General features: G+C 40.1%; 1 protein-coding gene across 9 annotated transcripts in view; it reads left to right on the top strand.

Moving 5' to 3' along the window:
- Prorp (protein only RNase P catalytic subunit) overlaps positions 1-14210 on the top strand; it is an 81374-nt gene that overhangs the window by 3202 nt on the left and 63962 nt on the right. For 3 of the 9 annotated variants that reach the window (XM_090345168.1, XM_090345165.1, XM_090345167.1), the window contains exons 2-4: positions 1339-1386; positions 2818-2888; positions 3186-3318. In XM_090345168.1, the coding sequence (XP_090201294.1) occupies positions 1354-1386; positions 2818-2888; positions 3186-3318 (237 nt within the window). In that variant the 5' untranslated portion in view covers positions 1339-1353. The remainder of the gene's footprint in view (positions 1-1338; positions 1387-2817; positions 2889-3185; positions 3319-14210) is intronic. The other 6 variants (XM_090345169.1, XM_090345164.1, XM_090345173.1 and 3 more) reach the window with 2 other exon arrangements.

Genomic DNA, 14210 nt, shown 5'->3' with positions numbered 1-14210 from the left:
TAGAGACTTGTTTTCCCTAGACAGCTATTCTACCACTTGAGCCATAACCCCAGCCTTTATTCTCTCTAATTTTAACAGCACTTCAGAGTTTGGGTTTTATTCTGTTATCAAGAATTTTAGTTTTGGAGTGTAGTTTTAGAAAAGTAATTGACAAAATAGTGGGAAGCAGATTGGACAGGAATTAAGACTGAAAACTATAAATGATTGTTTAAATGCAGTTTTTGGTTTGAGTCATATAATATGGGGTCCTGAATTTAAGAACTGGGGAGGAGCAGGAAACGGGTGGCTAACACCTGTAATTCTAGCTACTCAAGAAGCTGAGATATGGAAGATCAAGATTCAAAGCCAGTCTGAGCAGAAAGTCTATTAAGACTCAATTTCTAATTAACCAGCAAAATGCTGGACTGAAGGCTGATTCAAATGGTAAGCATGTAAGAAAGCCAAGTGATAGATAGTGTAAGGCCTTGAGTTGCCCCAGTAATGGTTTGGTGGTGGTGCACATGCATGTGCAAACACACACACACACACAGAGCTGGTGATAGAATCAATAGGAAGTGATTGTAATATGTGTAAAATGAAGGAGGAGAGGATAAACTGAATATGGCTCAAAGGTAGAATGGTCTGAGTTGAAAACACAGTCTCACCCTACCCCCACTCCTTCCCCCCAGAAAAAAGAAAAGAAAAAAAGAACAGGCTAGCTGGGCACTGGTGGCTCATGCTTTAATCCTAATTTCTCAGAAGGCTGAGATCTGAGGATTCTGATTGGAAGCCAGCCAGGGCAGAAAATTCCGTGAGGTTCTTCAATAAACTACTCAGAAAAAGGTGCAAGAAGTGCTGTGGCTCAAATGGTAGAGCATTAGTCTTGGAGACAGTACCCAAACCCTGAGTTCAAGCCTTAGGACTGGCCAAAAAAAAAAAAAGGAAAGCCAGAAAGAATGAGATGTATAGTAGAGTCCACCAGTTCTTTATCCCCATCACACTATTAACAACTATTCTTTTTTTTTTTTTTTGCCAGTCTTGGGTTTGGGCTCAGGGCCTGAGCACTGTCCTTGGACTTTTTCAAGGCTAGAGCTCTACCACTTGAGCCTCAGCACCACTTCCAGCTTTTTTCTATGTATGTGGTACCGAGGAATCGAACCCTGGTATTCGTGCATGCTAGGCAAGCACTCTACCACTAGGCCAAACTCCCGGCCCCTATTAACAACTATTCTTACCAAGAAATATCTACCTTTTCAGAAGTGGAGCTTATAGTTTCTAAATGTAATGAATGTCTTTCTGTTTAGTAAGTATTTAACTTTTTGCTGATTTACTTCTCCAATCTTTTTTTTTCTTTTGTAGTATTCCTGGAAAACAATGGAAAGGACAGTTCACCACCATCCAGGAAAGGTATAGGCCAGTATTCTACTTATTTTGAACTTGTTTGATTCAGGTTATTAATAACTTGTTTGATTCTGTTTATTGTTGATTTAAAAATATTTAAAGCTGGGTGCAGTGGCTCATACCTGTAATCCTAGCTACTCAGGAGGCTGAGATCTGAGGATTGTGGTTCAAAGCCAGCCCTGATACTACACTAAAGTCCATGAGATTCTTATCTCCAATTAGGAAATCAGAAGTGGTGCTGTGGCTCAAGGGGTAGGGTGGTAGCCTTGAGCTGAAGAACTGAGGGACAAGCCCCACAACCGACCAAAAAAATTAAGAATATGTTAGAGATAGGATAATTAAGATTATTTATGATTGGAGTACTTGAGGAGGGAAAAGCCATAATTTGCATAGAGTTTTTTTTTTTTTTTTGGCCAGTTCTGGGCTTGGGCTCAGAGCCTGGGCACAGTCCTTGGGTTTTCTCTAAGGCTAGAGCTCTACCACTTGAGCCACAGCACCACTTCTGACTTTCTTCCTTTTTTTTTTCTTTCTTTCTTTTTTTTGTTGGTCGTGGGGCTTGGACTCTGGGCCTGGCTGTTGTCACTTAGCTCTTTAGCTCAAGGCTACCGCCCTCCCTCTGGAGCCACACTGCCACTGTCCATTTTCTTTCTTTTTTTTTTTTTTGCCAGTCCTGGGCTTGAGCTCAGGGCCTGAGCACTGTCCTTGGACTTTCTCAAGGCTAGAGCTCTACCACTTGAGCTTCAGCACCACTTCTGGCTTTTTTCTATGTATGTGGTACCGAGGAATCAAACCCGGGTCTTCATGCATGCTAGGCAAGCACTTTAACCACTAGGCCAAACTCCCGGCCCCCCATTTTCTAGTGGTGAACTGGAGAAAAAAGTCTCACAGAGTGGGCCAGGAGTTTGACCTAGTGGTAGAATGCTTGCTTAGCATGCACAAAGACCTGGGTTTGATTCCCCAGTACCATATACATAGAAATTGTGAATCTGTAAAGGTATTTTCCCCTAAAGATTTGGGATCCAATTCTGATTTAGGAATTATAATTTTAAATGATTGTACTATTTCATAAGTTGGTAAGTCAGGTAATGAGTACATTTCTTCTTCTTTTTGTGGGGGGGGGGCAGTCCTAGGGCTTGAACTCAGAGCCAGGGCACTGTCCTTGGACACTTGCTGAAGGATAGCATTCTGCCCCTTGAGCCTTATGGCTTCTATATGTGGTACCAAGGAATTGAACCCTAGGCTATGCCCTCAGCCCAATGAGTACATTTCTTTTTGAACAATGTTACCCCTTCCTTGGTTCTGTCCCAGTTTTTGCCTCTGAAGGTGCCACCTATAAGTTGAATAGTTCTTTTTCAACATAGTATCTAGTACCGTTGCTGTATTTGTTTACCCTTTGTCCCTCCATTTCTGTACCCCCCTACGTCTTTGTATCCAAAGACAGATAAATGGACAGACAAGACAAAAAGAAAAGAAAACCTTTTGTTTCCATTTTCTGGAGAGGCACAAAGGTATTGTGTTTTTGTGTTCCTTCCCTAAGAGTATCATCCTTTGATCTCATTTTATGAGAATGCCTAGAGATCAGGAATTATTTTAAATGTTTTTTTCTAGTCTACTTGTTTGGAATTTCTGGCACAGTGATCTGTGATATAAAACATAACTAAAATTTGTTGTAAAAATTTTACGCATTTTATAATCACCAGTGTTTTAAAAATCTCATTGACTTTCAGTATATAGGAATTACTCATTTTAGAAAAAATCTTTTACCAGGACATTATTTAACATAAAAAAAAATATTGTAATTGCAGTGGTCAGTGTTTAGGCTGTGGAAAGACTTTAGAATCTATTCACCTAAGTCCAGAAGAGTATGAATTTCTCAAGGGAAAAATCATGAAGGATGTGATAGATGGAGGTGACCAATACAGGAAGACGACACCTCAAGTGAGTACAACAGGCTTTGTGTTCTAGACAGGGCCCTGATTTTTTTTTTCCTGTAAAGGCCATTCAGTCTCTATTACAGTGTTCAACTCTGTATAGACAGTGTATAAGTGAATGAGTATGGCTGGGTCTTGTTAAAATTTGTGAAAATAAGCAGTAGCTAGATTTGCAGTTGCCAGTCTTCTAGAGTCTGGAATTTCAGAGAATAATCTGTTAGATGATCATTTGTTAAAATTACTCCTGTTGTAATCTGGCTATAATTATACATAAATTCCTATAATCCTAGTTACCTAGTAGCCTGAGATCTAGAGAGTAAAGGTTCAAACCCAGCCCAGGCAGAAATGTTCTCAAGAGTCCAACTCCAGAATAACTAGCAAAGGGCAAAGCTGAGTTATGATTCAAGTGTTGACATGAACAAACATACTGGGCAAGGGCAAAGCCTTGAGTTCAAGTCCTAATGCCAGCACAAAAATAAATTAATTCTAATTCTAATTATCTGGAATGGGGCCCAAGATGTTATATTTTCAACAGAATCTGGATATATAGGCCTTTAGGTCATATTTTGAATAGTAAGACTATAAGCTGTCTGATTGTCTGATAGTTTCATTAGTTTAGTTTTAAGTGCTTTTGAATATACCAAATGATCTCTTGATGAAAAGTAACTGCTAGATCTCTCCATTGTAAAAATACATTTTCTGTTGCGTATTGAATAAATCTGTGAGGTGGTAGTTCAAGATAATGCTGTCCTATCGCCCATTAACTTTGACCTATGTTTTAAGCATGATGAAAATCATGACAGCCATTGGAGGTTGCAAAATTGTTTTATGATGAATTCACCTCCTACTACATTAATCAGCATTGCATTATTCTATGAATGCTTATATTTTCTCTTTATGTGGGTTAAATTATTTGCTTAGGAATATTTCAAGGTGAGAGCTGTGTAAAGATTCCTATCTCCTTTTTTTTTTTTTGCATCTCTTCATCACTATCCCAAGCTCTCACCTTGAAATATTCCTAAGCAAATCATATTTTTCTTTTGTGGATCATGGGGCTTGAACTCTAGGCCTGGGTGTTGCTATCCCTGAGCTCTTCAGTTCAAGGTTACTGCCCTACCCCTGGGACCTGAGCATTGTTCCTGAGCTCTTTAGCTCTAGGCTACCACCCTACCCCTGGAGCCACAGCCCCACTTCCTCGTTTTTTTTTAGTGATTAATTGGAGATATGAGGGTCAGACTCAGACTTTAGTGCCTAGGCTGGCTTTGAACCTCGATCCTCAGATCTCAACCTCCTGAGTAGCTAGGATTACAGGTGTGAGACACCGGGCCGGCTTCCTAAGCAAGTGTTAAGTGAATATGCTTTTTTTTTTTTTTTAAGTTTTTAAATTTTTTCCCATCCCTTTCACCCCTCCCCTTTTCCTTTTTTGTCTTTTTTCTTTCTATTTTTTTAATTGTCCAGGTAATATATAGATGGGTTACAGTTACATTCATTGGGTAGTGCGTGCATTACTTTTTTTTTTTTCTCTCGTGAGTCGTGGGTCTTGAACTCTGGGGCCTAGGCACTGTCCCTGAGCTCTTCAGCTCAATGCTACTGCCCTACCCCTTGAGCTACAGCCCCACTTCCTATTCTCCAGTGGTGTATTGGAGATGAGGGTTTCAGGTTCTTTTGTGCCCAGGCTGGCTTTGAACCACAATCCTCAGATCTCAGCCTCCTGAGTAGCTAGGATCATAGGTGTGAGCCACCTGTGCCCAGCTTACTTCTTGAATGTTGATACCCCTTCTCATGTTTTTTCATAGGGTCGGTGACTAGACATTGCCAAAATTCCTATTTATTTATACAGGTCCTGGGACTTGAACTTTAGCTTTTTTTGGTCAAGGCTAGCACTCTGCCACTTAGTCAATTGGAGATGAGTGTCTTGGACTTTCTTTCCTGGTTGGCTTCGAACTGTGATCCTCAGATCTCATCCTCCTGGATAGCTAGGATTATAGACATGAGCCACCAGTACCTGGCTCCAAAATTCCTTTTAAATGAGTATTATGTTAATTCCAGATTAATAGAAGAAAAAAATGAACAAATCTTGTTCTGTTTTTTTGTTGGTAATGGATTTAGAACTTAGTGTTGATTCCGGGTTCTAGATAGTGGTGAGAATCAAAGAGTAGTCATATACTTAATTATAATTCTTGATGGATCTGCTTATATTTATAGAAAGGTGGGACATTTTATAGCAGAGGAATTTATTTTTTCTTTGTTTTTTTTTCTGTATTTTATTTTTGTTTTGTGCTGGTACTTGGGCTTAGACTCTTTTAGCTTTTTCACTCAGGTTTGGCGCTCTATCACTTAAACCATAGATCTACTTCAGCTTTTGGTGATAAATTGAAACTAAGTATCTCACATGATTTTTCGGCTCAGGCTGGCTTCAAAACAAAACCAAACCCACAATTCTCAGATCAAATATATAATCTCAAAAATCTTGCAAATATATTACCATTTTATACCTTGTCTTTTTTTTTTTTTTGTCGGTCATGGGGCTTGAACTCTGGGCCTGGTCACTCTCTCTGAGCTTTTCAGCTCAAGACTGCCACCCTACCCCTTCAGCCACAGCACCACTTTATATTACCATTTTAAAGGTGAAGGAGAATAAGAAATCTATCTGAAGCCAGGAGTTGGTGACTCATGCCTGTAATTATAGCTATTCAGGAAGCTGAGATTTGTGAATTGTACTTTGAAGTCATGCTAGATAAGAAAGTCCACAAGGAGGGGAGGAAAAAAAAAAAAGAAAGAAAGCCCACAAGACCCATCTTCAATAATTACCAAAAAGCTGGAAGTGAAGCTGTGGCTCAAGTGGTAGAGCACTAGCCTTGAGCAAAATAGCTCAGGGAGAGGGCTGGGATGTAGCTCAGTGGCAAAGCACTTGCCTAGCAAGTGTAAAGTCCTGGGTTGGATCCCCAGTACCAAAAGTAAAAAGTCAGGGGTCAGGAGTTTAGCCTAGTAGTAGAGTGCTTATGCATGAAGACCCAGGGTCAATTCCTAGGTACCACATACGCTCCAAAAAGCCGGAAGTGATGCTGTGGCTCAAGTGGTAGACCTCTGGCTGTGAGAAAGCTCAGGGACAGCACTCAGGTCCTGAGTTCAATCCTCAGGATTGGCAGAAGAAGGAGGAGGAAGAGGAGGAGGAGGAGGAGGAGAAGAAGGAGAAGGAAAAGGAAAAGGAAAAGGAGAGAAAAAAGAACAGCTAAAAAAATTAACGTTGAAGGGGTCGGGAGTTTGGCCTAATGGTACAGTGCTTGCCTAGCATACACCAAGACCCAGGTTCGATTCCTTGGTACCATATACATAGAAGGAAAAAAAAAACTGGAATTGGTGCTGTTGCTAAAGTGGCAAAGCGTTAGCCTTGAGGAAGAAGCCCAAGGAGAGTGCTCCGGCCCTGAGTTCAAGTCCCAGGACTAGAAAAAACAGAAGAAGAGGAGGAGGAAGAGGAGGAGGAAGAGGAAAAAGAAATTGCCTTTGAAGAAAACCCAAATGAAAAGCTTAGGGACAGTGCCTAGGCCCTGAATTCAGACTCCAGAATGGCACAAAATGAAGAAAAAAAAGAGAATATGTCTCTAAGCAGGCACACTGGGTTACATCTGCAATTTTAGCTACTTGGGAGGCAGAGATGGGGGCACTGAATATCCTGATTTGAGGGCAGCCTAAGCATAAGAGTTCAAGAGATTCCATCTCAAAATGTGATTGGGTTGATGGTTTGTACCTGTCATCCTTCATGTGTAAAGGCATAAGAAGGAGCATTAAAACCCAAGTAAGCCTGGGTGTAAACTCAGAACCTGTTGGAAAATAACCAATGCCAAAAAGTGACAGGAGGTATAGCTTCAATTGATAGAGTGTTTGCCTAGCAAACAAGAAATTTTTTGCTTTTTGTTTATTTATTTATTTTTTTTGCCAATCCTGGGCTTGAGCTCAGGGCCTGAGCCCTGTCCTTGAACTTTCTCAAGGCTAGAGCTCTACCACTTGAGCTTCAGCACCACTTCGGGCTTTTTCTATGTATGTGGTACTGAGGAATTGAACCCAGGTCAATCAAGAATGAGATCAAGAATGTAAGGCTTGTCCTTAATGTACTATGTTGTCTCTCATCTCCTTTGCTGTCCCTTGGTTATCTCATATTGTTATAGTATCTCACTTTGTTATCTGATATATTGAATTTATTTGTATTTGGTTATTTGAAATTTGATAGGGAAGGGGGGAAAACCAAAATGGGTGGGGGGTGTGGGGGGGAGGGAAATGGGTACCAAGACATGTGAAAGGGTATCAATGTATGTGAATTAATGCACCTTCTATCTGGCAAATATCATGTAACCCCTTTACTAATTACAATTAAAAAAATGCAAAAAAAAAAAAAAAGAATGTAAGGCTCTAAGTTTAAGTCCTGTTATTGGCATGAGTTCACACATACACACACATACACAGAGATTTACAGCCCTGAAAAGCTAAATATTATAAACTTCAGCTTAGGTGATGAGGAAATTAATAATGAATTTAAAGTAGCATTAGGGATGAGAGGGTGTCTCTTGATCTCCTCAGTGTGGGATAATTAGCAGCTCCCATTAAACCTTGTGGTTGATGCTGAGGAGAGAGAGAGTAAAGTATTGTAAGGAAGACCCCCCACACACACCATCTTAGGGAGACCTCTCTAGCAGCAGGGTAGAGTTGAAAAAAATAGGATAGAAGCACTCCCATCTAGTGGAGGCTGTAAGTGCTGCATGTGTAGAGAACTAGGGAAAAAGGCTGGGGTGCCCCATGACCCACTCATATAAGCAGGAGATAGATCTGAGGGTTGGGGTTCAAAGCCACCTTGGCAGAAAAGTCCCCCTCAAAAACTGGAAGTGGGGCTGTGGCTCAAAATGGTAGAGTGCTAGCTTTGAGCAAAAACAAGCTTACTCCCTGAGTTCAAGCCCTATGGCAGAAAAGAAAAAGTAGAGAGAAGGAAGTACTTAGCTTTGAATATTTCAGATGGGAAAGACAGCATCGTGGGTGTGTGTGCGTGTGTGTGTGTGCGCGCGCGTGTGCGCGCGCGCGCGCATGTGCGCGCATGTGCGTGTGCGCGTGTGTGTGCATGTGTTGGGAGCCAGAATGGAATCAAACTGCACCTTGATTTGCATCAGACAGTTGCTTTATTGTCTTATTGTTTTCTAGCCTTATTCTGTTTAAATGACCTGAGATTTACCATATGAATGTAACACCTGGAAGTTCCCTGGTCTGAAGAAGAGATAAGCCTTGAGTTGAGAATAAACGGGGCAGCAGTCTTTACCTGGGTGGCAGACCTCCTGGACCCCATGTGTTTGTCTCTCTTCTATTTTTTCCAGTCCCTGCCCCCTATTTCAGGAACCCCAATTTGCTGCCCGTACGCCCCAGCATGCATGTACATATGAACGCATGCTTTATGGTATTGCATCTTGAACTCAAAGCCCTCTGGCTTGGCTTTTTTGCTTAAGTTTTTGCTTTGCCACTTGAGCCACAGGTCTATTTTTGGCTTTTTGTCAGTTAATTGAAGAATCTTGAGGACTTTCCTCCTCTAGCTTGCTTTCAACCATAATTCTTAGATCTGAGCTTCTTGATTAGCTACAAGTACAGATGCTACCAGTTTATGGCTTAATATCAGCATTTGATTTGGCTCTAGTGTTGTGGGAGGGAAAATGATGTCCACAATTCTAGCTTGGTGAATGAAAGACAAACTCTCACTTGCTTATTTCTTTGCCTCCATCCCCCTGGAATGATGCTAGCAAGAAAAGGTATAAACTTGAGTTTTAATGCCATCCAATGACCCAGAACTTGGGATACACCTTTAGAAAGAAAGGTAATGCTAGAGGTCTGGGAGACCATCATCAATCCTTAGTAAATGGAATCCCAAGGAAGGTTGAGTTCTGGTGCTTTGTTTTAGTACTGGGATTTGAACTCAAGCCTTTGTTTCCCCTAGAATTTCCCTAAGAAATGACCACAAATTCAGTATCTTAAAGTGATAGAAGGTTTAGGGGCCAGGAATTTAGCCTAGCATGTGTGAAGACCCGGGTTCAATTCCCCTGCACCACGTAGACAGAAAAGCCAGAAGTGGTGCTGTGGCTCAAGTGGTAGAGAGCATTAGCCTTGAGGAAAAAGCCCAAGGATAGTGCTCAGGCCCTGAGTTCAAGCCCCAGGACTGGCAAAAAAAAAAAAAAGATAGATTTAGAACTGGAGATATGGCTCAAGTGGTAAAATGCCAGCCATGAGAAGAAAAAGCCAAGCAGGAGGGAGACCCTGAACTCAAGCTCTAGTTATTGGTATTCATGTATACATGCACCCATGTGAGTGTGCATGCACACATACACATACAAATGACAGAATCTTGTTATATTTCATAACTTTGAGATCCAATTCAATTCTCCTGGGTTACCGAAGTCAATTATCAGGATGTCCAAAAGTTGCCATGATTTTTTTTTTTTTCCTTTTTTGCCAGTCCTGGGCTTGAGCTCAGGGCCTGAGCACTGTCCTTGGACTTTTCTCAAGGTTAGAGCTCTACCACTTGAGCCTCAGCACCACTTCTCTGGCTTTTTTCTATATATGTGGTACCAAGGAATTAAACGAGGGTCTTAGTGCATGCTATGCAAGCACTCTACCACTAGGCCAAACTCCAGGCCCCCCATGATTTTAAAATCAGTTGGGGTCAAGAACAACAGCTTTTGATGAGATTATTATTAATATTATTTTTTTGTGCTGGTTCTGGGGCTTAAACTCAGGGCTCTAGTACTGAGCTTGTTTTGCTTGAGGATTGCTCTGCTACTTCAGCCACAGCTCTATTTCCAGTTTTGGGGGATTTTTTTTGGGGGGGGGATAATTTAGAGAGATATAATCTCACAGAATAGCCAGATGCTGTGGCTCACACCCGTAATCCTAGCTACCAAAATACTGATATCTGAGGATCACAGTTGAAAGCCAACCCGGACACTAAAGTCAGTATTACTCTTATCTCCAAGTAACCACCAGGAAAATGGAAATGGCGCTATGGCTCAAGAGGGAGGATGGTAGTCTTGAGCTGTAGAGCTCAGAGACAAAGCCCAGGCCGAGTTCAAGTCCCATAACCAACAACAACAAAAAAGAATCTCACAGACTTTCCTGCCCTGGCTGCCTTTGAACTGTGATCCTCAGATCTCAACCTCCTGAGTAACTAGGATTATAGGCGTGAGTCTAAGATTATAGATGTGAGTCATCAGCACTTGGCTTCTAATGTGAAATTTTGAAGGACTTCCATTTGTTGGGACAAATTTGAGGGAAAACCCTCAGTAACAGAAGGTAAAATTGTAACCTGTTTTAAACATGCATTTACTGTACTTAGGAAGTGTAACCAGCAGGTGGCAGTAGTACAATATAATTCTGTCTAGCTTATGACCAGGTTAGTTGTTTTAGAAGATTTGGTAAGCTTTTAAACAGTACCTGAATCTTTGTAGTTCTTATTTAAATTATATGAGTGATAGCAGGTAAAGAGGAGAGATGTATATGAATTTTAAGTAAGTAAAGCAGAACTCCAAATAATACATGTCCACTAAATTAACACACTAGTTGATCAGGCATGATGAGAACCAAAAAGTAGATTTGGTGCTATGTGAATGATGTTAAAATTTTCATTAGATTATTTTTCTAATTGCCTTTTTCTTTTTCTGGTACTAGGACTTGAACAAAGGACCTAGCACTTGATGGACTTGCTTGGTTGGCTAGCACACTGCTATTTGAGCCACATCTAGTTCTTTTTGCCATTGTTTTTTTTTTTTTTTTTTTTTTTTCTGTTCTTTTGCTAATTGATTGGAATCTCCCTGACTTTTCTGTCTGCCTGGTCTTGAACTATGATCATTTGGATCTCAGACTCCTGACTTAGCTAGGATTACAGGCTGAGCCACCAGCAACTGGCTTGTTCTTCATTGTTGGCCATAGGGCTTAAACTCAGTGCCTGGACGCTGTCCTTGAGCTCTGTTTGCCCAATAATGCTCTACTTCCAGTTTTCTGATGGTTATTGGAGATAAGAGTTTCACAGACTTTTCTGTTCCGGCTGGCTTTAAACTGTAGACCTCAGATCTCTGAGTCCTGAGTAGCTAAAATTACAGGTGTAAGCTACCAATGCCCAGGTGTTCTTTATTTTTAATAATAGCATTAAATTACAGTCAGATTTTTTATATTCAATTCAGATAATTCAATTCTTTAATATAATTTTTTCTTAGCATATATGCTTTACAAGGGGGTTTTATAATGGACATTTTCATACATGTATACAGTATATCTCTTTCAACCCCACCTCCCTCCTTTTCCTTCATCCTTCTTCCTCTTTTGGAAGCTATTTTAACAGGTTTCATTGTTCTATTTCTAGACATACATGTAAAGTACTCTGACCATATTTGTCCTCATTTACCCTCTCCTTTCCCACTGATAACTGTTCCAATAGAACCTATGTTACTTTCTTGTCACTTTTTCCCGAGTGTGTTAATTGTACAAAAGGGTAACTCATATGAACATATATTATAACTTAGATTGATTTCATCTATTATTCTTTATCTTCCTTTTTTAACCTTTGTATTAGAAAAAATATCAACCATAGGTAAAAGTAGAAAGACTAGAATAACAGTGTCTATATATCTATATCTATATACGTATTCATATCTCTATATAGGTATCTGTCTACATATATATGTATATATATACATATATATATATACATATACATATCTTAGATCCTCATGCTTGCTAGGCAGGCATTCTACCACTTGAGGCACACCCCTTGTCCTTTTTGCTTTTGTTATTTTTCAGATATGTTCTTGCTTTTTGCCTATACCCTTCTTGACCTTAACCCTTCTATTTATGTTTTCTTCTTAGCCACATTGATACTTCAGAGGTTTAGAGAAGCTGGTTAAATAATCTGCCTTTGTTTTTTCCCCTTCTGGACATTTTCTCACAAATGTCTAGCTAAACTCAGGACTTAATCTAATTTTACTATGAGTGTATGTGTAGTACCTAATAATTCATAACATATCTCAAACACTGCATACATATTTACACAAATTTCTGGGGGTTCAATATCCTGTTTCACAAAAACCTGCAGCTCTTTAAGGGCTGTATCTCAAGACAAGGAAAATCTGTACCTCCTCCCTCTTCCCTAAAATCCAATAGCATTCTACTAAGAGTGATACTCTGCTTGAAAAGTTTTTTTTTTTTTTTCTTAGTACAATAGAAGTAGACTGACATTTGGACTTACGTATTTAGCTTCCCCAATGCCATGGCTGACACATCAATGAATGCTGTGTCTTGCATTTGCTCTGCTCATCCAGAATCCATCTGTCATGTTACTCTGATACTTTATACCAATCAGTTCTTTTTTTCCTAATAGCCATATGAATATTCTCTGACTGCAGGTATAGAAGCCTTGTACCATGAACAATGATGACTGATGGGGAGAAATCACATCAAAACTTTCCATTTACCTAGAATTGGACATACAGTTCAAGTAGTTGAGTACCTGCCTAGCAAACTCAAGGCCTTAAATTCAAACTTTAGTACCAGTACCACACCAACAAAAAGTCTACTCACAAAACATCTAGAGGGAGTTCAAGGCCCTTAATCTATTTTGATTTTTTTTTTTTGAGCATTTCATTATTTAGCTCAGACTGGCCTTGAACTCTAAAAGAGTCATCCTCCTCAGTGCTGGGCTCATAAGCTTGCAAAGAGTCCCACTGTTAACTAAAGCAAACACAGCAGCATGACCTTGTCATCCTAAGACATTGGAGAAAACTAAGAAAAAGTAGGAAATCCAAGTCTAGGTAAACTGGGCAGGAAGAAATCAGGGCTGGAGGCATGGCTTGAGTAGTAGGATGACAGCCTAGAAAGTTCAAGGTCCTAAGTTCAAATATCAGTAAAGGCTCATGCCTGTAAATATAGCTATTTTAAGAGACTGAGGTCTGAGGACCAAGGTTTGAAGCCAGCCTTGTCATGAAAGTCTGTGAGACTTGTATCTCCAGTTAACTACCAGGAAACCACAGTTGGCGGTATGGCTCCAAGTGGTAGACCATTAGCCTTGAGCAAAAGAGCTTAGAGACAGTTCCCAGGCCCCGAGCTGATAACTGCCTCTCTCCAAAAAAAAAAAAAAAAAAAAAAGAATAAAGAAGTATTTTTTCTTCAGGAAAGGAAACAGGCTCAAAGAAGTCACTAATACAGTTTGATGAAACCTGGATTCAAATTCACATCTGTTGACTCAGTAACACATGCCATTTATATAGTGTCAATAATTCTGCCTTTTATTAGACTGATTAAGGATATGAAAGTATTTAAGATTTAGCATGCTGTTATTTAATTATGGTAGCTGAAGAAAAAGTTGTGCAAACCTCAGTTAAGCAGTGATTGCCATCAGAAACAATGAAATAGATTTGAGCTGTGTCCAAGTTCATAGGAAAATAGAATTTCCCTTAATCACTGATTACTGGTGGGATGACTCATGCTTAGTTATTCAGATCTTGTCCACGTTAGCCATGAGAGGGAAATCACCAATGACATGTATAAGACCCGTCAGTTGATCTAATGACTATTCCTAGGATATCCCCAAGAATTTTACCTGACTGTTCTTTTGTTACATGTATGCTAGTACTGGGGCTTGAACTTGAGGCATAGGTTCTGTCTCTTAGGTTTTTTTGCAGAAAGCTGGTGCTTTTAACACTTGAGCCATATTCTACTTCTGGTTCTTTTGGTGGTTAATTGGAAATAGGTGTCTCATAGACTTTTCTGCAGGGCTGGCTTCAAACAACAGCCCTCAGATCTCTCAGACCCATCAGCACCAGTTCTACCAAACTATTCTTATTTCTTCAATTGAGCAATTCTTTATTTCTTCTGAGTATTTGA

Source organism: Megascapheus bottae, chromosome 14, assembly GCF_031878675.1.
Source record: "Megascapheus bottae isolate mThoBot1 chromosome 14, mThoBot2.hap1, whole genome shotgun sequence".
In the NCBI taxonomy this organism is placed as follows: Eukaryota; Metazoa; Chordata; class Mammalia; order Rodentia; family Geomyidae; genus Megascapheus; species Megascapheus bottae.
Note: the sequence above shows the minus strand (reverse complement) of the source record. Positions and strands in the feature narration are given on the sequence as shown.